General features: G+C 46.5%; 1 protein-coding gene across 1 annotated transcript in view; it reads right to left on the bottom strand.

Moving 5' to 3' along the window:
• The window catches only part of LOC137075091 (coiled-coil domain-containing protein 148-like), a 120,280-nt gene that overhangs the window by 65,795 nt on the left and 34,983 nt on the right, over positions 1-19,502 (bottom strand). The window contains exons 4-7 of the mRNA XM_067443291.1: positions 15,949-16,052; positions 10,146-10,240; positions 9,677-9,822; positions 4,273-4,368 (exon numbers count right to left, since the gene is read on the bottom strand). Coding sequence (XP_067299392.1) covers positions 4,273-4,368; positions 9,677-9,822; positions 10,146-10,240; positions 15,949-16,052 — 441 coding nt within the window. The remainder of the gene's footprint in view (positions 1-4,272; positions 4,369-9,676; positions 9,823-10,145; positions 10,241-15,948; positions 16,053-19,502) is intronic.

Genomic DNA, 19,502 nt, shown 5'->3' with positions numbered 1-19,502 from the left:
ATATGTATATATATATGTATATATGAATATATATGTATAAATATATATGTATATGTATATTTATATATATTTATATATATATATATATATATATATATATATATATATATATATATATATATATATATATATAAATATATATTTTGTGATAAGTGTCCCGAGAGCTCATCAGCGTCACCCTGGAAACAAGGCAGTCACACCTTTTCCCGCTCATCACGGGCTGAGCCGTCACACCTGCAGATCATCATCGGGCGGCCTCATAAGCCCCGCCAGCCGACCAGAGAGGTGAGAGATGTCTCCAGAAGACTCGGCTAACTGTTGTCTCCGTTTTCCCCCTCAGAAAGCAGCGTGTGGCGGCCAGCCCTCACTCACAAAGAAGGAGCACGGACCCATTTCACCATGAGCACAAGGAAGGAGAGGAATAGAGAGAGAAGGAAATCCATCCTTCAGGGATTTCACCTGCCATCCTGTGACGTGTGCTTCTTCACCCCGTCACACTGGTGGAGAATGCGGGCAAGAGCGTGAAGAAGAACCGACATCAGGTTTTCATGTGGAGTGTTTTTTTTTTCCCAAATACTTTTTTCCCTGGATTTATTTTCCCCGGCACACAGTTGACAGAAACTCATTGGGTTTTTTTCTGTTTCCCCAGGTGGCGCTCCTCCCTGCAGCGATGGAGGAACTCTTGAAGCACCTCACCGAGGTGAGCATCCGCCAGCAGCAAATCATGGAGCATATGGCCTCTCGGCAAGATACCGCAGAGCGGGAGCTGCTCACACTCCACGCGGCCGCTGCCCAACTCGCTACGCTGCCTGATCCTCGCGTCCAAGCAACCCAACTGTTACCGCGGATGACGGACAACGATGACGTGGCCATGTATCTTGAGATGTTCGAAACCATCGCCACCCGCGAGGCGTGGCCGGAGGATGAGTGGGCCCGCATTGTCGCCCCGCTGCTGACAGAGGAAGCCCAGCGAGCGTACTTTGCGCTTTCCCCTGTGCAAAGCACTTCATATTCGGAGTTGAAGAAAGAGATCCTGGGCCGCGTCGGGCTCTCGCCGATCAGCGCGGTGCAACTCTTCCATGACTGGGCATACGACCCACGGCGCCCACCCCAAGTCCAAGCCGCGGATCTCTCCCGACTCGCTCAACACTGGTTGCTGGCCGAGGGTCCCACCGCCATCCAGGTAGCGGAGCACATCGTCGTTGACCGCCTTCTGCGGGAGGTCCACCGGGAGGGAGGTCGGGGAGCCTGCGCCGCCTTTTCCCCAAAGGGTGGTCCAGGAGCGACGCACACCGGAGGGTACCTCGCGACCAGTAGGCAGGCCGACTGTTCCCGGGCCTCCGGACAAGCCCATGCCCACGGATGTCCCGCGATCCCCTGGATGAGCATGGCTGGCCGGCTGCGCCGTGAACACCAAGAACGCGCCACGGGCGGAGGTGAAAATTAACGGCCGTCCCTTCCTGGCTCTCCTGGACTCTGGCAGTGCCATCAGCCTAGTACAGGCGGCCATCCTGCTGCCGCGAGTGGAATCAAAGACCTCCGTCCCCATCGTATGTGTGCACGGCGATACCCAAGAAGTTCCAGCGCACCGCGTCTCCATCGCGGCCGCCCCAGGCACCTGGCCCATCTAGGTGGGGATTGTCAAGGATCTGCCAGTTCCAGTACTGCTAGGAAGGGATTGGCCGGGGTTCGACCGTCTCCTCGACGCTGCTACCCAGCCTGCCAGCCGGCCCGGGGACCGCCCAAAGCGCCGGACCGCGCAGGAGATCCAGACGGCATCCTGTGCTGCTGGCCTCCGACAGCCCCAGAGATGATTAGTCCACCCCCCAGGCTGCTAACCTTTTCTATGATCTCTTCCAGCAGGTGTCGGGGGCCGGGGCGTTCGCCCGCGAGCAGCATGAGGACGACCGTCTGAAACATTGCTGAGCTCAAGTAAGGGTCAAGGAGGGGAAAGACCTACAGCCCGCGCCGCACCCTAGTCCTCACTTCAAAATTGAGCAAGGCCTGCTCTACTGTGTCGCTCAGCGAAGGAAGGAGGAAAAAAATCTTCTCATCATGCCACGAAGCAAGACGAAGGCCGTGATGGAAATCGCACGCGCACACCCCATGGCAGGCCACCTCGGAGCCCAGAACACCATCCAGAGGATCCGAGACCGCTTCCATTGGCCCGGCCTGGAGGCCGAGGTGAAGCCCTTCTGCCAAGCCTGCCCCACCTGCCAGCGGACGTCGCCACGAGTTCCTCCCCCCAGCCCACTGATTCCACTGCCCATCATCGAGGTGCCCTTCGAGGAGATCGGAATGGACCTGGTGGGGCCGCTGCCGAAGTCCGCCCGGGGATATGAGCAAATCCTAGTCATCGTGGACTATGCCACTCGCTACCCAGAGACCATCCCGCTCCGGAAAGCCACCACCAAGGCCATCGCGCAGGAACTCTTCCTCCTGTGTAGCCGGGTCGGCATCCCCGCCAAGATTCTGACTGACCAGGGCACCCCGTTCATGTCCCGGATGATGGCCGATCTCTGCAGGCTCCTCAAGGTACAACAGCTCCGCACGACGGTGTACCACCCCCAGACCGACGGCCTCGTCGAGCGGTTCAACCAAACGCTCAAGCAGATGCTGCGCCGGGTGGCAGCCGAAGACCCGCAGGACTGGGATAAGATGCTGCCCTACGTCCTCTTTGGCATCCGGGAAGTCCCCCAAGCCTCCACGGGCTTCACCCCGTTTGAACTACTCTTCGGCAGGCAACCGCGCGGACCAGCCCGTGGTCCAGCCCGATTGTGATGGTCCCAAAGCCCGATGGCACCTTCCTCTTCTGCAACGAATTCTGCCGGCTAAACGAAGTCTCGGAGTTCGACGGATACCCCATGCCCCGCGTAGATGAGCTGCTGGACCATCTGGGGAGGGTGCGGTATATTTCCACCCTCAACCTCACAAAAGGGTATTGGCAGGTACCCCTCTCCAACCAGGCCAAGCCGAAGACGGCCTTCTCCACTCCGAGTGGCCACTGGCAGTACCGCGTCCTTCCTTTTGGCCTGCACGGCCACCTTTCAGGTGGCACCCGCCACCTTCCAGCGGCGCATGGACGTCCACGACAAGTGTCCCGAGCTCATCAGCGTCGCCCTGGAAACAAGGCAGTCACACCTGCCCCTGCTCATCACGGGCTGAGTCGTCACACCTGCAGATCATCAGCGGGCGGCCTCATAAGCCCGCCAGCCAACCAGAGAGGTAAGAGATGTCTCCAGAAGACTCAGCTAACTGTTGTCTCCGTTTTCCCCCTCAGAAAGCAGCATGTGACGGCCAGCCCTCACTCACGAAGAAGGAGCATGGACCCACATCACCGCGAGCACAAGGAAGGAGAGGAAGAGAGAGAGAAGGAAACACGCTGAGCACTGAGCACTCTACACGCCGCACTTTCACTTTCATTCACCCCTCTGTCATCATTCATTCACATTCACATCAGCAATGATTGACAGTGTCAAACAGTGTCAAAAAATTAAATGACAAGACACTGTATGGCAAAACAGATCCTTACTATGTTCAGCTCTGAACTGGCGAGTAATTCCAGCTGCAGTGTTGAACCGATTCCACATTGAAAGTCTCTGCATTGTCCTGTCCTCTCATGCATTGGTCTTGCGTACCTTTTTGGGTACTTGAATGAATTAGTGTCTTTGTAAAGATTCAATATTCTAGAAATTACAGATTTGGAATGACCAACTTCTTTTGCAATAACTGAAAGGGTCATCCCTTTGGCCTTCATCTGGACAACCTGGTGTCGTAGGGTTTCAGTAACTTTAGAGTGGTTTGCCATCTTGCAAAGTCAGTGAAAATTGGAAAATTTGCTTCAAGTTAAATAGGGTAATTAAATACGGAAATTACCACCAAGTGCCATATTAACACCCAAAGCTTGAAGGTATCCAAAAGTGTTCTCAAATTTGGACCAGTGTTTTCAATTGTCTTATTTAAGTTGTATATACTGTACTTCATAATATATTTATCTTGTGAAATATGCTTAAAAAAACTGCTCTTCTGCTCCTGTTAGGATAATTTCAAAAAAGACTAAGCAGTGACCTTAAAATTAAGGTAATTTTATGTTGTTCTCTAATTTTGATCTCCTCTGTGTGTGTGTGTGTGTGTGTGTGTGTGTGTGTGTGTGTGTGTGTGTGTGTGTGTGTGTGTGTGTGTGTGTGTGTGTGTGTGTGTGTGTGTGTGTGTGTGTGTGTATGTTCAGTTTAAAGTGTATAGGCCTATAGTATAAGTGGAATCTAAAGTGACCTGGAGTTCATTAACACAGATGTCCTGCTGTAGAGATTCACATTCACATTGCAGTCTGTACATCACCTCCTTTTGTTGCTGTCTGACAGACAGAACCTAAACACATCAAGATGGGGTTAATCGAAGTTAGCAAATAATTTATATTATATATTGTATAAATATATAAAAACATATATACAGTAGCTACTTAGAGCAGCCAGGCGTCTACATGCAGACACTATTCTGTCTCATATACACACACATATGATGGATTTCCAAGTTTTGGGGGGATTTTCTATAGATATGATATTAATACTGTACAAACTGTATAGAATATCCCCTACCCCTAAACCTACCCACCACAGAAAACGTCTCGGGTTACTTTTGTAACCCTTGTTCCCTGAGAGGGAACGAGACACTGCGTCGTCGAGTTGTGCAGAGCGTGGGAAAAGCCCTTTTCAGCGTGTTTGGCTACGCCCCCAGTACTAGACTTTGCTAATGTGCTGGGGACAGCTGAAAAGGGCTATGTAGCGTTGCCACGGGTTGAAGAGGCGCTTGCGGGCCACCTCTCACCGCTGCTTCACTAAAGGCCCCGGCATTGCCCTCGAAACCATGCCGAGAGACAACAAGGCTGGTGGATAGGGCATATTGTGCGGCTGGTCACGCTGGTGGGTGCCTGCACACTCTTGCAGTTCTGCAGGCCTACCAAGTGGAGTTGCTGAAGGAGCTCAACGAAGGCGAGGGACCCTCTCCGGAGGACATTCCTTAGCTCAGGAAGGCAACAGACTTGTCTCTCCGCATCACAAAGGAGACCGTGCTATCGGCCGCTCCATGGCCGGTATGGTGTGTGCGGAGAGGCATCTCTGGCTCAACCTGTTGGGGATCAGGGAGAGAGACAGACACTTTCTCCTTGATTCCCCAGTTTTGTCTTCTGGCCTCTTCGGCGGCGTTGTGAGCACCGTCGTCAAGAGGTTTCAGGAGGTGAAGAAACAGGCGGCTGCTCTCAGCCAGTTTCTCCCTCGCCACTGGGGCTCCTCCAGCAAGGCTGCCTCAAGTGGGCAGTCTCAGCCAGCACTAGGCTCCTCGCACCGAGAGGTGCAAACGCAGCTTCTCGCGCCCCTCCTGAGGGAGCATGGCAAAAAAAGCGACATTCTCGCGGGAAGTCTTCTAGGCCGAAGGCCGACCTGAGGGAGGTTATTCAGGCAAAGAAGGCTTCCAAGCGGTTCTAGTTGCGGCTGGGTCGCTGAGAGCTGTCCCCCACAGGGTGGAACGACCGAGGTCGTTTTCCCCCCGGAGCTCTCGGGGAATCGATGCTTTGCTCCCGCAGTTAAAAAGGGCTCCGGGCCACATCGTTCCCCCGCGTTCGTGCGCTACTTCAGCCACCTCTAATAAGACCTGCGGCAAAGCAGTGAATGCATTCGCACACAGAAAATCTACCTCGACTATTCTCTGCCGGTTATCCGCTTCAGGGGGTCAGAGGGGATATCCAGTTAGTACCCCAGACCAACCTGGGACTCAAACGCAAAGAAAAGTGTGCTGACGCCCTCCCAGAGGACTATGGGACTCGGTGACGATGCGGGCACGAATGTCTCCCGTGTGTATCGAGACTATACTGGCGGAAGTCTCCAGGGTGAAGCTAGGCCACAGCATCACTTTAAAGCAGTTCCAGAGACTGCTGGGTCTCATGGCAGCAGCGTCCAGCGGAATTCCGCTCGGCCTGCTCCACATGAGACCCCTACAGTGGTGGCTGAAGACCAAGGGTTTTTCCCCAAAGGGAAATCGCTTCCGTATGATCAGGGACCTCCGGAAGAAATCTTCGGGACTTCCGGACGTCCCACCATGTCCTGATACGATCCGACAACACTGCCGTGGTATCGTATCTAAATCGCCAGGGGGGTCTGAGATTGCGCCCTCTGTACAGACTGGCACACCAGGTCCTCCTGTGGTCCCAAGGGAAACTGTCGTCACTCAGGGGAGTTTACATCCCTGGGGGCCAAAATCAGGGAGCAGACATCCTGTCAAGGCAGGGGCTGAGGCCCGGGGATTGGTGTCTCCATCCAGAGGTGGTGGAGGCCAAAGGCAAGAGGTTTGGCCATTTGGAAGTGGATCTGTTTGCGTCTCGAGAGACGTCCCACTGCCCCCTGTGGTTTTCCCTCAGGCATCCGGCCCCGTTGGGCCTGGATGCCATGTCACAGACGTGGCTGAGGCTGCGTCTGTACGCATTTCCCACGATCGCTCTGCTCCCGGGAGTTCTGGAGCAGGTCAGCCGGGAAGGCATCCGCCTGCTCTTGGTAGCACCCCGGTGGCCATCCAGAGTATGGTTCTCCGACATCATAGACCTGCTAGACGACCTTCCATGGCGGATTACTCTGAGGAGGGATCTGCTGACTCAGGCAGGGGACACCCCCAGCCGGAGTTATGGGACCTATGGGTCTGGCCCCTGAGGGGGCACAGCTCATAGAGGAGGGTCTGTCAGCAGGCGTCATTGAGACCCTACTCAGCTCTAGGGCTCCTTCCACCAGGAGGCTGTACAACCTAAAGTGGAGTGTGTTTTCCACTTGGTGTAGAGACCATGAGGTAAACCCAGTTAACTTCGCAGTGGCTTCAGTGCTGAAGTTTCTCCAAGATCGGTTCTCTTCCGGCCTTACCCCGTCCACACAGGTGTATGTGGCAGCGATAGGGGCTTTCCACGCACCATTAGGTGAGGGACCTCTGAGGAGGCACCATTTGGTTGTACGGTTCCTCCGAGGAGCGCGGAGGATGAGGCCTGTGGCTCATTCCAGGATCCCAACTTGGGATCTGGCAGTAGTACTTGAAGGGTTGGCTGAGGCCCCCTTTGAGCCGCTGGAACTGGCCGAGGCCAAGAACCTCATGCTTAAGGTGGCCTTTCTCCTTGCCATCACTTCTCTGAGGAGAGTGGGGGACCTCCAGGCATTGGCAGTCACGCCAAATTGCTTGGAGTTTGCCCCAGGCAGAGTTAAGGCCATCTTGCGTCTGACCCCGGGGTACGTACCCAAAGTGCCATCTAACATGGTACGGTTGGTGGTTCTCCAGGCTTTCCATCCCCCACCTCATGTGACGGCAGATGAGGGCAGGCTTCACCTCCTCTGCCCGGTCTGGGCATTGAGGATCTATTTGGAGAGGTCTGACCAGTGGAGGAAGTCAGACCAGTTGTTGGTATGCTTTGGTCCACCCAAGAAAGGGCTGCCTGCGGCGAAACAGACTATCAGTAACTGGATCGTCGAGGCAATAGCCACGGCCTATCAGGTGAGCAACTTGCCTTCACCGATATCCCTTAAGGCTCACTCTACCAGAGGCATGGCCTCTTCGGTAGCCCTCCTTTCAGGAGCCTCTTTGCAGGAAGTCTGCGAAGCGGCCGGGTGGGCCACTCCGCATACCTTCATTAGACATTACAGTCTGCACCTCCCGGCGATGCCAGGCGCCAAGGTGCTCGCCTCCTGAGTGTGCCCTGAATTGGTTCACACCAGGGGGCTTACGATGGGCGAGGACTAGTGGGTATTCGTTCCCTGAAGTGTCATCTACGATGACGCAGTGCGAGTTCCCTCGATAAAGGGAACGTCTTGGGTTATGCATATAACCCATGTTCCCTGAGAGGGAACGGGGCACTGTGTCTCGTAGCCCCGCCTATGTCAGAGTGCTCACTTCATCGCAGAAAGCTATATCTGCTTGTGCCGGCGTCCCTTTATACCTCCGGGTATGCCGTCACTCGCTACGTCATGACGCAACACCAATCAGGATTGGCCTTTTTCAAATGAGCTTCAGTAGCGTCACGCCAAGGGCGTTCCCCGAAGTGTCATCTACGATGACGCAGTGTTTCGCTCCCTCTCAGGGAACATGGGTTATATGCATAACCCGAGACGTTTTCCCACTCTTCAAAGCATTTATTGTGTTCTTTAATTCATCTAAAGTAATGTCTTTATTAAGATGTGTCCGATCTTCTGATGATAGTGCGGGAAGATTACATTTATGTAAAAATGTACTTGTGCCATTACCATTATCCATTACTTGTGGGAGCGAAGAGTATCTGAAGAGTATAACTTTAAATAAAATTCCTTAAAACACTTGTTTATTTCTTTAGTTGCAATACAGTGCTTCCCATCTTTGGTTTTAATTTTGTGAATTGTCCTTTCACTATCTATTTTGCGCAGTTGTCTGGCTAATCATTTATAATAATAATAATAATAATAATAATAATAATAATAATAATAATAATAATAATAATAATAATAATAATACATTTTATTTATAATGCACTTTATATTAAACAAAATCTCAAAGTGCTAAATTTATGGGGCTTCTCTCCTAATTCAAAGTATTTCTGTTTAATTAAATAAAAAGTTCTATTAATTTTATTAGAGACTATATTATTGTATTTGTACCTAAACTGTAAAATGTTCTTATAGCTGTCTAATGCAGGGTATAGTGCATTTTCAATGTCTAGTTGATGAATTTGTTTCTCCAAGTCAGTTTTGTTTTGTATAGTTTATTTCAATACCCTTGACATGATAAAACACAACCTCTTATAAATGCTTTTAACGTTTCCCAGAGCAGTACTGATGATGTCTCGGCTTATCGTTGCTCCCGGAAAAAAAAATCCAGTTGCGAACTCATGAAATCATTGAACTTAGGGTCTTCAATTAAATGAGGGTCCATCCTCCATAGAGGACGATTTAAAGATGTTTGATCAAAAACAATTCAAATGAGACTGGGGTATGATCTGAAATCAGTATATCATGAATTTTAGAGTTTAGGATGTTGGAAATAAGATTGCTGTCCACTAGAAGAAAATCAATACGGTTGTATACATTATGTACATGTGAGTGAAATGTATAATCTCTTTCAGTTGGGTACATAAGTCTCCATATGTCTACCAAATTAGAAATGTTAATAAAAGCATTCAAAAAATTTATTGAATAAGATTGCGGAGGGATTTTGATTGATGATCTGTCAAGATATGTGTCAAGGACACAATTAAAAGGTGAATTCTCATCTAAAGGTGAGAAGTTTGCATCTATGCATTTTTAAAATAATATTTAATATGTGTATTTAGCAATGTGAACTTGGGAAAAGCTGGATAATCTAGGGGAAGTGGCCAGAAACCTTAATACACATAACATTATGAGGACATTTGGTGCAGTGCACATGCGCACACGCACGCACACACACACACACACACGCACACACACACAAACACACACACACACACACACACACAAACACACACACACACACACACACACACACACACACACACACACACACACACACACACACACACACACACACACACACACACACACACACACACACACACACACACACACACACACACACACACACAGTTGTGTAAAATGGATGTGTATGCTTTAATAAAAAAAGTGTATTGCTAATTGTGATTGGGTACCTGTTGTAAGACTTCCTCTAGCTCACTGATGTGATTGGCTGTAGAGCAGTGTGATGTTAGTCTGTACTGCAGATCATCTCTTAGGTGATAAACAGGTTCTACTGTGATTAATCGAAACTTTGCACGTTCCTTTTCCAGCTCCAAGTCTAAACACATACAAAGCACACACTTCAAGTAATGCAAGTTGCATGCTAAATCATATAAAACATCCTGAATAAGGAAAAGAAAATGTCTGCTGGTCTAAGGACTGTTCAGGCTGGTCAAGTTTGATAAAGGGGTTATAGAGGGGTTTTGGAAACCAGTTTGGCTATTTTAAGTAATATTTAGCTAATGTGAACCCAAAGTGTTGTGGCAATAAATATGATAATTTATAATTTTATTCAATTTATTTTGTGATTTCAATATTAATATGTAGCTAACAGTATTTAATGTGTTTCAATAATTCAACAGAAACTAAAGGGAACTTTACCATATTCCTGTAACTGAGAAAGGATATCTATATCTGCTTCTTCTTCAAGTCCAACTCCATGAAGAAAATGTTGAAAGTCTTTTTCAGTCCTGTGCCTGGATACATTCAATAAACAGAGATTACAGTTTATGAGATTTTTAAGCTCCAGAAATAAGTAATATTACAAGTTACAATAGTAGCAGTAAGAGAAATCCACTCAGCGCTGCTCAAAATGGTAGAGCTCACTTGTTGTCTGTTGAAAGTATGTATAAAAAAGTGTGGGGGGGGGGGGAGTGTTCAAATTGCATGTGAAAGATTAAAGCTGCAGTCCATACATTTTGCCTCTTTGTTTCAATTGCAATGATTTGTGGAATTATAATCTTTAAATGGGTTGTTTATTCAGATGTGATGCAATGATGCAATTTTTTTGTAGAAAGCTACTAGTACCACTCAAATTATAACAAATTATTACAAGCTTTCTGTTGTGAATCGGGCTATGGTATGAAATAGTTTTGAACACTGTAACTACATTACAGTGAATAACTTAGTTAAATAACTTAGATCATAATTGTATTGTCCCCATCTGAGCAAGCCAAGCCAAAGGCTACAGTGGCAAGGAACCAAAACTGCATCAGGGCATGATGGAGAAAAATAAACCTTGGGGGAAACCAGGCTCAGTCGGGTTGCCAGTTCTCCTCTGGCCTATTAACAAACAGTGTATGATTATTATTCTGGCCACCTTACAGGTCAGAAATCATATTAGATCAAAATTTTATTATTATTAGATCGGAATATTAAAAATTCCTGGGTATCACGCAAGAGACGGGTTCATTCATTGAGGATGGCACATCGATTACACAAGAGTATGAATATTTGAAAGATTGGAGTCTTCGCACCGGAGATGGGTTTATTGAGGCAATTGGCCACGGTCTCAGTAGACACTTCAGGATACGTTGGTCATGTCCGCTTCCCGAAAATGCTAGGAAGACTGTTCCAGAGTTTAGGTGCTAAATAGGAAAAGGATCGACCGCCTGCAGTTGATTTAGATATGCTAGGTATTATCAACTGGCCAGAGTTGAGACCGCAATAGATGTGATGGAGTATAATGTGTTAAGAGCTCGCTCAAGTACTGGGGAGCTAAACCATTTAGTCCTTTGTAAGTAATAAGTAAGATTTTAAAACATATACTATGTTTAATAGCTCAACATTTTTGTAGGTAATGACTCAAGCAATGAAATGAGGACTATTTGTTTTATATGGAATGACTTTTCAGCATTTACAAGTATAGTTAATTTTGACTGACTTGACATAAGCAAATGATAATGTTATAAAACAGCAGAGAGTTGTATGAAAGCAATTGATTCATGTCTACAAGCATTTGCAATTTGTTGGAAGGAATGAAAACTGCTACTATAATGTGCACAAATGACTAAATGTTGTGGAGGTTGAACTAACTGCTGTGCAAATATAAATAGTGATGTGAGAAATGCACCAAAGCAACTGAGAAAAACTGTAAATAGGTCTAATTGAAGAATTTGTATGAATTCTGACTATGCGGTTTCCCTCTATTGTGACAGAGTATAAAACCTAATATTTCACTTAACCAAAATAAAGTTAAAGAAGGCATAACGTGTGTGTGTGCTAGGGAGGTCTAATGCAGGGGTCCCCAATCTTGGTCCTGGAGGGCCACTGTCCTGCACAGTTTAGCTCCAACCCCAATCAAACACAACTAAAAAAGCTAATCAATGCCTATAAATGCATTGATAAGCTGTTTCAGGTGTGTCTGATTGGGGTTGGAGCTAAACTCTGGCCGTTTCTCAATATGCGTACTTGTCTGTACTTGTGTTCTCATGGACTTGTGAAACGTCATTAGTCGCTGTTCCAATTCAAAGTTCACATCTAGCCAAGCAGGCTATGGTTAAAATCCCTGGATGTGTCCTTGATCCGCACCTTTTATCAAGGCTGCATCGAGAGGAGACATCCCAGAATGCATCTCGCACCGACCAGCAAATGCATCAATAGCGGATGAGAAACCCTGCTTAATTTAAAAATACTACTGTTCAAGTGTCAAAAAATGTAGTTTTGAGACATTTTCAGGTGAGAATGTACTTGTTTAATGATTAAATATGTGGTTTATTTATAAAGAGAGTGCATATTTGACAATTTTATCTGCCGTTTTGTGAGATCGATCCGCGGGTGCTCAGCGCTCGTTAACCCGTCGAGAGCAGCCTTTTCTCAGCTAGACCTTCTGACGTCTGCCGCTAACTCTGGTGTGGTTAAACATCAGATATCAGAAACATGAGAAAAGATGCAGGGTTGTGTTTTATATTTCGTTTTGTTATAAATATACATGCATAATCATAATCAAACAATCATTTTTATGTAGAAAAGAGGCGGTTTATGTGATATTTCGTTTTAATGTAGCCTAAAATATTTAAGGTTTTTCTTTTTAATGGAAAAATGGAAGAGTGGCGGTTTATGACACGTTTTATTGTCGCCTAAAATTATGTTTTTTTTGTTTGTTTGTTTTTATGAAAAGAAAAAAAGAGGCAGCTTGTGTTTTGACATATTTCGTTTTATTGTAGCATAGAATATACGTTTCTCAATACCAAGTACACGAGCTTCTGACTTGCGTCCGTGTAAAGGCTGCAATATACTCCACAAGAACAGAGAAAAAAGTTCTCGCTCCCAGGGCTGCAAGAAAAAATTGATGTCATTTTGTTCTCGCAACACTGGTTTGGGAGTTCTCGCAGCTTGTTCTTGACACATCGCCTGAGCAGAACGTTTTTCTTGCGGGTGTCCGAGAACTATTGTGTGATTGGTCAGACATTTAAAGTGGGCGTGGTTAATGCGGAGAAACGCAGATGATCGGCACCTGCTTTTCTCGTGAAGTATGGAATGTACTGCCAGAACGAACTTTGTTCTTGTTCTTGCCACATCGTGAAAACGAACAAATTTCTTTGTTCTTGCAGAGTATGTTCCAAGCTTAATTCAGACTTGCCAAGTTCGACTGGAGAATGAACTCCCGTGGACGGCAGGACACAAGTCAAGTCAGGCTGATCTGCTAACAGCAGCGTTCTTCATAGTGTCACTGAAAGTGTAGGCCTATTGGCTGTATGTATATTTTAGGCTACAATAAAACAAAATATATGATAAAACACCACTCTGCCTCTTTTCATTTTCATTAAAAAATATATTATAGCCACACAAATGTAGTGCAAATGAGTTTACTTCACTGCATGTATCTAACAAAACAAAATATAAAAAACCCTGTCTCTTTTCGTTTACATTAAATAATAATAATAATAATAATAATAATAATAATAATAAGTGGTTCAGACAAGTGTGCATATGATTTCACTCTAATAAAATGAAATATGACATAAAACACAGCCCAGTCTCTTTTTGTTAAATGTCAGTTTATGCGTGGTCAATGATATAAGAGTATAAATAAAAGGTATATGGTATAAGAAGCTATACAAGAAATAAAGCGAACAATCCAATCAAACAAAGTTAGTGCTATCTACAACGGTTAAGTTAATAGCCTAACATAAAAATTCTCTCTGCCATCAGCCAAAACGATCTGTCAGGGAATAAATTATAGAAAATGAGACCAAAGATCGCTCGTTAGATCTAAACAAGACAAATTATATTTCATGTTTAACCACCAAAGACATCAGAGCCAGTGGCAAACGTCAGAAGGTCTAGCCGAGAAAAGGCTGCTCTCGGCGGGTTAACAAGTGCTTATCACCCGCTGGACCGCTCAACTCTGAAAAACGTCAGATCAAATTGCCAAATAGGCGCTCTCTTTATAAATAAATCATATTTGAGCTTTAAACAACTGCATTCTCGCCTGAAAAAGTCTTAAAACAACATTTTGTGACATATTAACTGTAGTATTTTTTAATTGTGCGGGTTTTCTCGTCCGCTGTTGCGCTTGCTGGTCGGTGCGAGATGCATTCTGGGATACCGGTCTGTCTGAAGTCCACAAGTCACCTCTCGATACATCCTCGATAAAAGGGGAGGATCAAGGACACATCCGGGGATTATAACTGTACTTGGTTAGATGTGAACTTTGAATTGGAAAAGTACTTGACCAGCAACTGATGACGATTCACAATAGAGATTAATGACGATTGCTCCCTCCCTCTGGAGTTCGCTCTCCCGAATTGAACTTGGCAAGTTTGAACTACCAAGGACACAAGTCAAGTTTGCGTACTTAGTTTTGAGAAACGGCCTCTGAAGAACAGTGGCCCTCCAGGACCGAAATTGGGGACCCCTGGTCTAATGAGTAAATTGCATGCACTCAAATTGCAAAAAGATGTAACAAAAAAATGTAACAAAAAAAAATGATTGTGGGCTAAGACTGGAGCGGGCTCTTGGGCTGGAACTATGGGCTCGTGGGCTGGTGCTATGGGCTCACTGGTGTAAATGGTACTGCGGGACAGTGGAGCTCCTCATCCACCGTTCCCAAAGTAAATGAGGATCCACTCAACAGCAGGGCATACTGGACCAGAGTCCACAGCACTGTGCTCTCCGGCATCAGATAACTAAAGCCATGTGATTTTTATCTGATTTTGAGCCGATTTCAGACTTGTGCGACTATGTTTTGGGTCACGCCGATTTTCAGGTTTATCGTGCATTGTTTGTTGTGAGGTGTCTGTGCAGTGTACAGGGGGAAACGAGAGGCAACAAACCTCTCCCGATCGGGAATCGTATGGTCGGATGAATTTCTGGCGTCTCAGAAATTCTGCTCGCTTTAAAAGAGTCAATAAGATCATTAAGGAACATGCCCTTTAAGGCATGCCTCATTAAACTCCACCAAGTGACAGCTAGAGACCACAAAACTCCTGAACAAAGTCCTCAATGGATCGTGGCCTTGGCAAAAACGTAATTAGATTAACCCAAATGCAGTTTATTAACACAATATAAAACAATGAAACAAAGACTTGACTTGCCAAACCAAACAAAAGACTTAACTAAACTCACCAGCAATGGGTTACAACAGTCGACAAAAACAGGCAAACATGAGGGTTTAAATACACAGACTAATGACTGGACAAGGGACACCTGTGAACAATGATCAAACAATCAACCAATGACACAACAGAACACAAGACAAGGGAGCACATGGTAGGATCACATGACAAACCAGGAAGTGCATGACAGAACATGAAAGAGAACATGAAAACCAACGCCCAAACACCCTGTGACACAGGTTAATAGAGTAAAATGCAATTTTAAGAAAGATGTGTATAAATTGTGTTTTCAATAAGATAATACTGAAGTGCTGGTTTGTAGGACCATCTGTATGGAAGTGAATATTCTCAATATGTTATAGTCTGAATGTAACAACTGCATTATGAGGATACAATATTTAATTTTCTTTATTTTCTTTATTTGTATGTTCAGTTTTACAGTGCCTCCTTTAAGTAAACCAAACTCAATCATGATTCAGAAGCATCGTTCTTGATGGAACCTGTAAGCTATCTGCCAAGCTAGTCAGGCTCAAGCACTTAAGCACTCATCCAAGTAGGGGCAGAATAGATGTTACTGTGTAAAGTTTTCATGTAAACATGTAAATGCCCCCCAAGAGTGCACATTTCCCATGCTACCTGATAAAACACACCGGATTTAACTCTTCAGCTCAATATTCTTATAACTCATAAGGATGGTCAGATAAGGGAGACATCCAGAAGGTGAGCCTCTTGGAACAAGGTGTTGTTAATGTGTTTTTATTTATTTACACACACACACAAAAAAAAATAGAAAATCCCTGGTAGTTTTTTTAAAGAAAGATTTGAAAATACATTTATAGTGGTACCTGGCTATGTTGAGTCTGTGATGCTCTTGTAGCCACACTTGTCTATGCAGTCTTAGAACACTCCTCTCCTTGTTCACCTGAGCTGCATCCAACACCTTCTGCACCTGAGAGACACAACTATATTCAATGTTACTTGCAAATAGTAAGTTGATAGTGAGCAGATGATTAATGGGTCAGACATTAATGTGAGTTTGCAGTGAATTGTGGAGAACTTCTATTGTTCTGGGGGTCTGAGTGTGACTGGTACAAATGGTCCCACCCCCACAGAAGTAAACCAAAAAGTAATTAAGGTTTTAAGAGTTTAGAGATATGCCCTAATGCAAATTACCTTCTGTCCTCAAAAGGTGTAAACTACCCATGTCTAAAATGATTAATGCAAATTCTCTTTGTAGATGTTACATCCATTATTACTGCAAAGCTGAGTCATTAGTTTATGCTGCCTTCACGTGCTATCGGAATTATTGTAAATAAGAGTTTTCTAGGTGAAAAATGCACATGAACGCCCTCCCATTTCAAAATTTTAATGGGGTGAGCTCTAAATCCCGACTTCAGAAGTGGGAATTACCAAATTTCTGATAGCATGTGAAGGCGGCATAAGTACATACTAGATCTCAGGTTAGATGGAGTATGGGGCACATCAGGTTCTCACCTGATAGATTTCTGACTAAATGCTGGACTTTAGTTAAGTTGATATGCATTTGCATTCACTAGGGGGGCTAGCTAAAAATACTATAGAGATAATAGCAAGCATTGGTGTGGCATTATTTCCATAAGCCCCAATTGTTGTTTGAGCTTGAACTAAATTGTTATATAGGGGCTAAACAGAACTCCAATATTGGCAAGCATGGATGGCCTCTTAAGTAGCCATAACCTCTGATCAAACTGGTGAGTTTTTGACCGTGGGATCTGCGTTAAACGGCCAGCACGAGACCCTGAGTGACATTAGTAACGGAATGAACGAGTACAATAAAAGTAGAGTTGAATAGAATAATCAACAAACAACCAATAACAAATTGGCATTCCTATTTAAATTCGAGGTAATGATAAAATGGTGTCAGATAAAAGTAAATATTAAACTATAATATATAATATTATAATATATAAACTTTAAGCCATGCTTAAAAGACTGAACACGCAGAAATCTTCACCCACTTATCAGAAACTGTTGTTGGGCCAATTGGGCAAGTCTTATAACCTAAAACTTGTAGGTAATCCCAGCAACAGAGACATACTGTGAAAGAAACCATAGCGGATAACCCCACTGGATTCATGCGAAGAACCCATGGTGTTACTGTACATGCATGCCACCACTCTAGGCAGACAACGAGGATCCCCGGGCATCACCTAGGGAACCCGCACTTCCTTTTGCAAATATCACTTGCATATCTCTGTATTTTTCTCCGCTGTCTGCACACAGCCTGACTATGAGGTTAATTATGCATTTTGATTGTTTTGACAAATCAACACACAAGGCCTTTTACGCTGACCACACATTTATTTTATTGACATAAAAGTTAAACTGCTGTCATGCATGGTCATTTCTACCCAATTTGGATAGATCAGCAGGCGAGTTCTCGCCACAGTTTCTACAGGCATGGTTCATACACATTTCTACACATACATTTCCATGCCTTTTCTATGACTTTTAGGCAAATATTCATGACCTAAGCTTCCATGAATATAAGGCTGCGGTCTAATATAACACCTAGGTCTTTTAAAGTGGATGAAGTAACAGTACATCCTTCTAGATGCAAATTATATTCTAAGAGATTCATTGTACAGGTTTTTGGTCCAATAAGTAATACCTCAGTCTTAACTGAATTTAATAGGAGAAAATTACAGGTTATCCAACATTTTACATTTTTAACACACTTGCTTGGATAATTTAGAGATTTAATTTGGTCATGCTGAAATATATAACTGAGTATCATCAGCATAACAGTGAAAACTAATTCCACATTTTCTTATAATATTACCAAGTGGCAGCATATTGTGACGGGGTGAAGAAGTACACGACACAGGAGGGCAGGTGAATTTCCCCGAAGGGTGGATTTATTAACAATAGTGAAAGTGAAAGTGCGTCAAGTGTGGTGCTCCGTGCCCGGTGTGGTCTCTCTCTCTCTCTCGTCCTCAGTGCTCACGGTGATCTGGATCCGTGCTCAGAGTGATTGCTGGCCGTCACACGCTGCTTTCTGGGGGTGAAATGGAGACCACAGTTAGCCGAGTCTTCTGGAGACATCTCTCCCCTCTTTGGGCGGCGGGCAGGCTTATAAAGCCGCCCGCTGATGAGCTGCAGCTGTGACGGCTCAGCCTGTGATGAGCGGGTGCAGGTGTTCCCGCCTTGTTTCCAGGGCGACGCTGATGAGCGCTCGGGACACTTGTCACCCCCCCCCCCCCCCAAGCGACGTCCTGGTCCTGCGGAGAAGCGGGGAAACTGGGGGGGGGGAGTGGAGCCTGACAGACCTGCGAAAGCTGACCATATCCGGGAAAGACCATCGGCGTTGGCGTTGGCCGTCCCGGCACGATGTTGGACGGTGAAGTTGAAGTCCTGGAGCGCCAGGAACCACCGCGTCACCCTGGCATTCGTCTCCTTGGCCCGGGCCATCCATTGAAGTGGTGCGTGGTCAGTGGTCAGGGTTAAGTGGTGGACCAGGAGGTAATCCCGGAGCTCCAGGACTGCCCACTTGACGGCCAACGCCTCCCGTTCCACGGTTGCATAGCGCTGTTCTGCTGGGGTCAGCTTTCGGCTGATGTAGAGCACTGGGTGTTCCTCGCCGTCGGTGACCTGGGAAAGGACGGCTCCCAACCCGGTGTCGGAGGCGTCCGTCTGCAGCAGGAAGGGGCTATTGAAGTCGGGCGCTCGTAGGACCGGCGCCGAGGTGAGGGCCGACTTGATGCGGTGGAACGCTGCCTCCGCCTCGGTGCTCCACTGGACCTTCTCTGGCTGCCCCTTCCTGGTCAGGTCTGTCAGGGGAGAGGCTAAGGAGGAGAAGTCAGGGATAAAGCACCGATAGTAACCCGCCAACCCCAAAAAGGCTCGTACCTGCGTCTTCGTGGTGGGACGGGGAGCGGAGAGAATCGCCGAGACCTTCTTCTCCTGGGGTCGGATCAGGCCCCGTCCCACCTGGTAGCCGAGGTACTTGGCTTCTGCGAGTCCGAGGTGGCATTTCCGGGGGTTGGCGGTCAGCACAGCCCGACGTAACTCCGACAGCACCTCCCGCAGCCGGTCCAGGTGGTCCTCCCAGGTCTCGGAGTGAATCACCACGTCGTCCAGGTAGGCCGCCGCGTAGGCTTGGTGGGGTCGGAGCAGGATGTCCATGAGCCGCTGGAAGGTGGCGGGTGCTCCGTGCAGGCCGAAAGGGAGGACGCGGTATTGCCAGTGGCCGCTCGGCGTGGAGAAGGCTGTCTTTGGCTTGGCCTGACTGGAGAGGGTTACCTGCCAATACCCTTTTGTGAGGTCGAGGGTGGAGATGTACCACGCCCTCCCCAGGCGGTCCAGCAGCTCATCTACGCGGGGCATGGGATAGCCATCGAACTCCGAGACCTCGTTGAGC

This window comes from Pseudorasbora parva, chromosome 5 (assembly GCF_024679245.1).
Source record: "Pseudorasbora parva isolate DD20220531a chromosome 5, ASM2467924v1, whole genome shotgun sequence".
NCBI lineage: Eukaryota > Metazoa > Chordata > Actinopteri > Cypriniformes > Gobionidae > Pseudorasbora > Pseudorasbora parva.
Note: the sequence above shows the minus strand (reverse complement) of the source record. Positions and strands in the feature narration are given on the sequence as shown.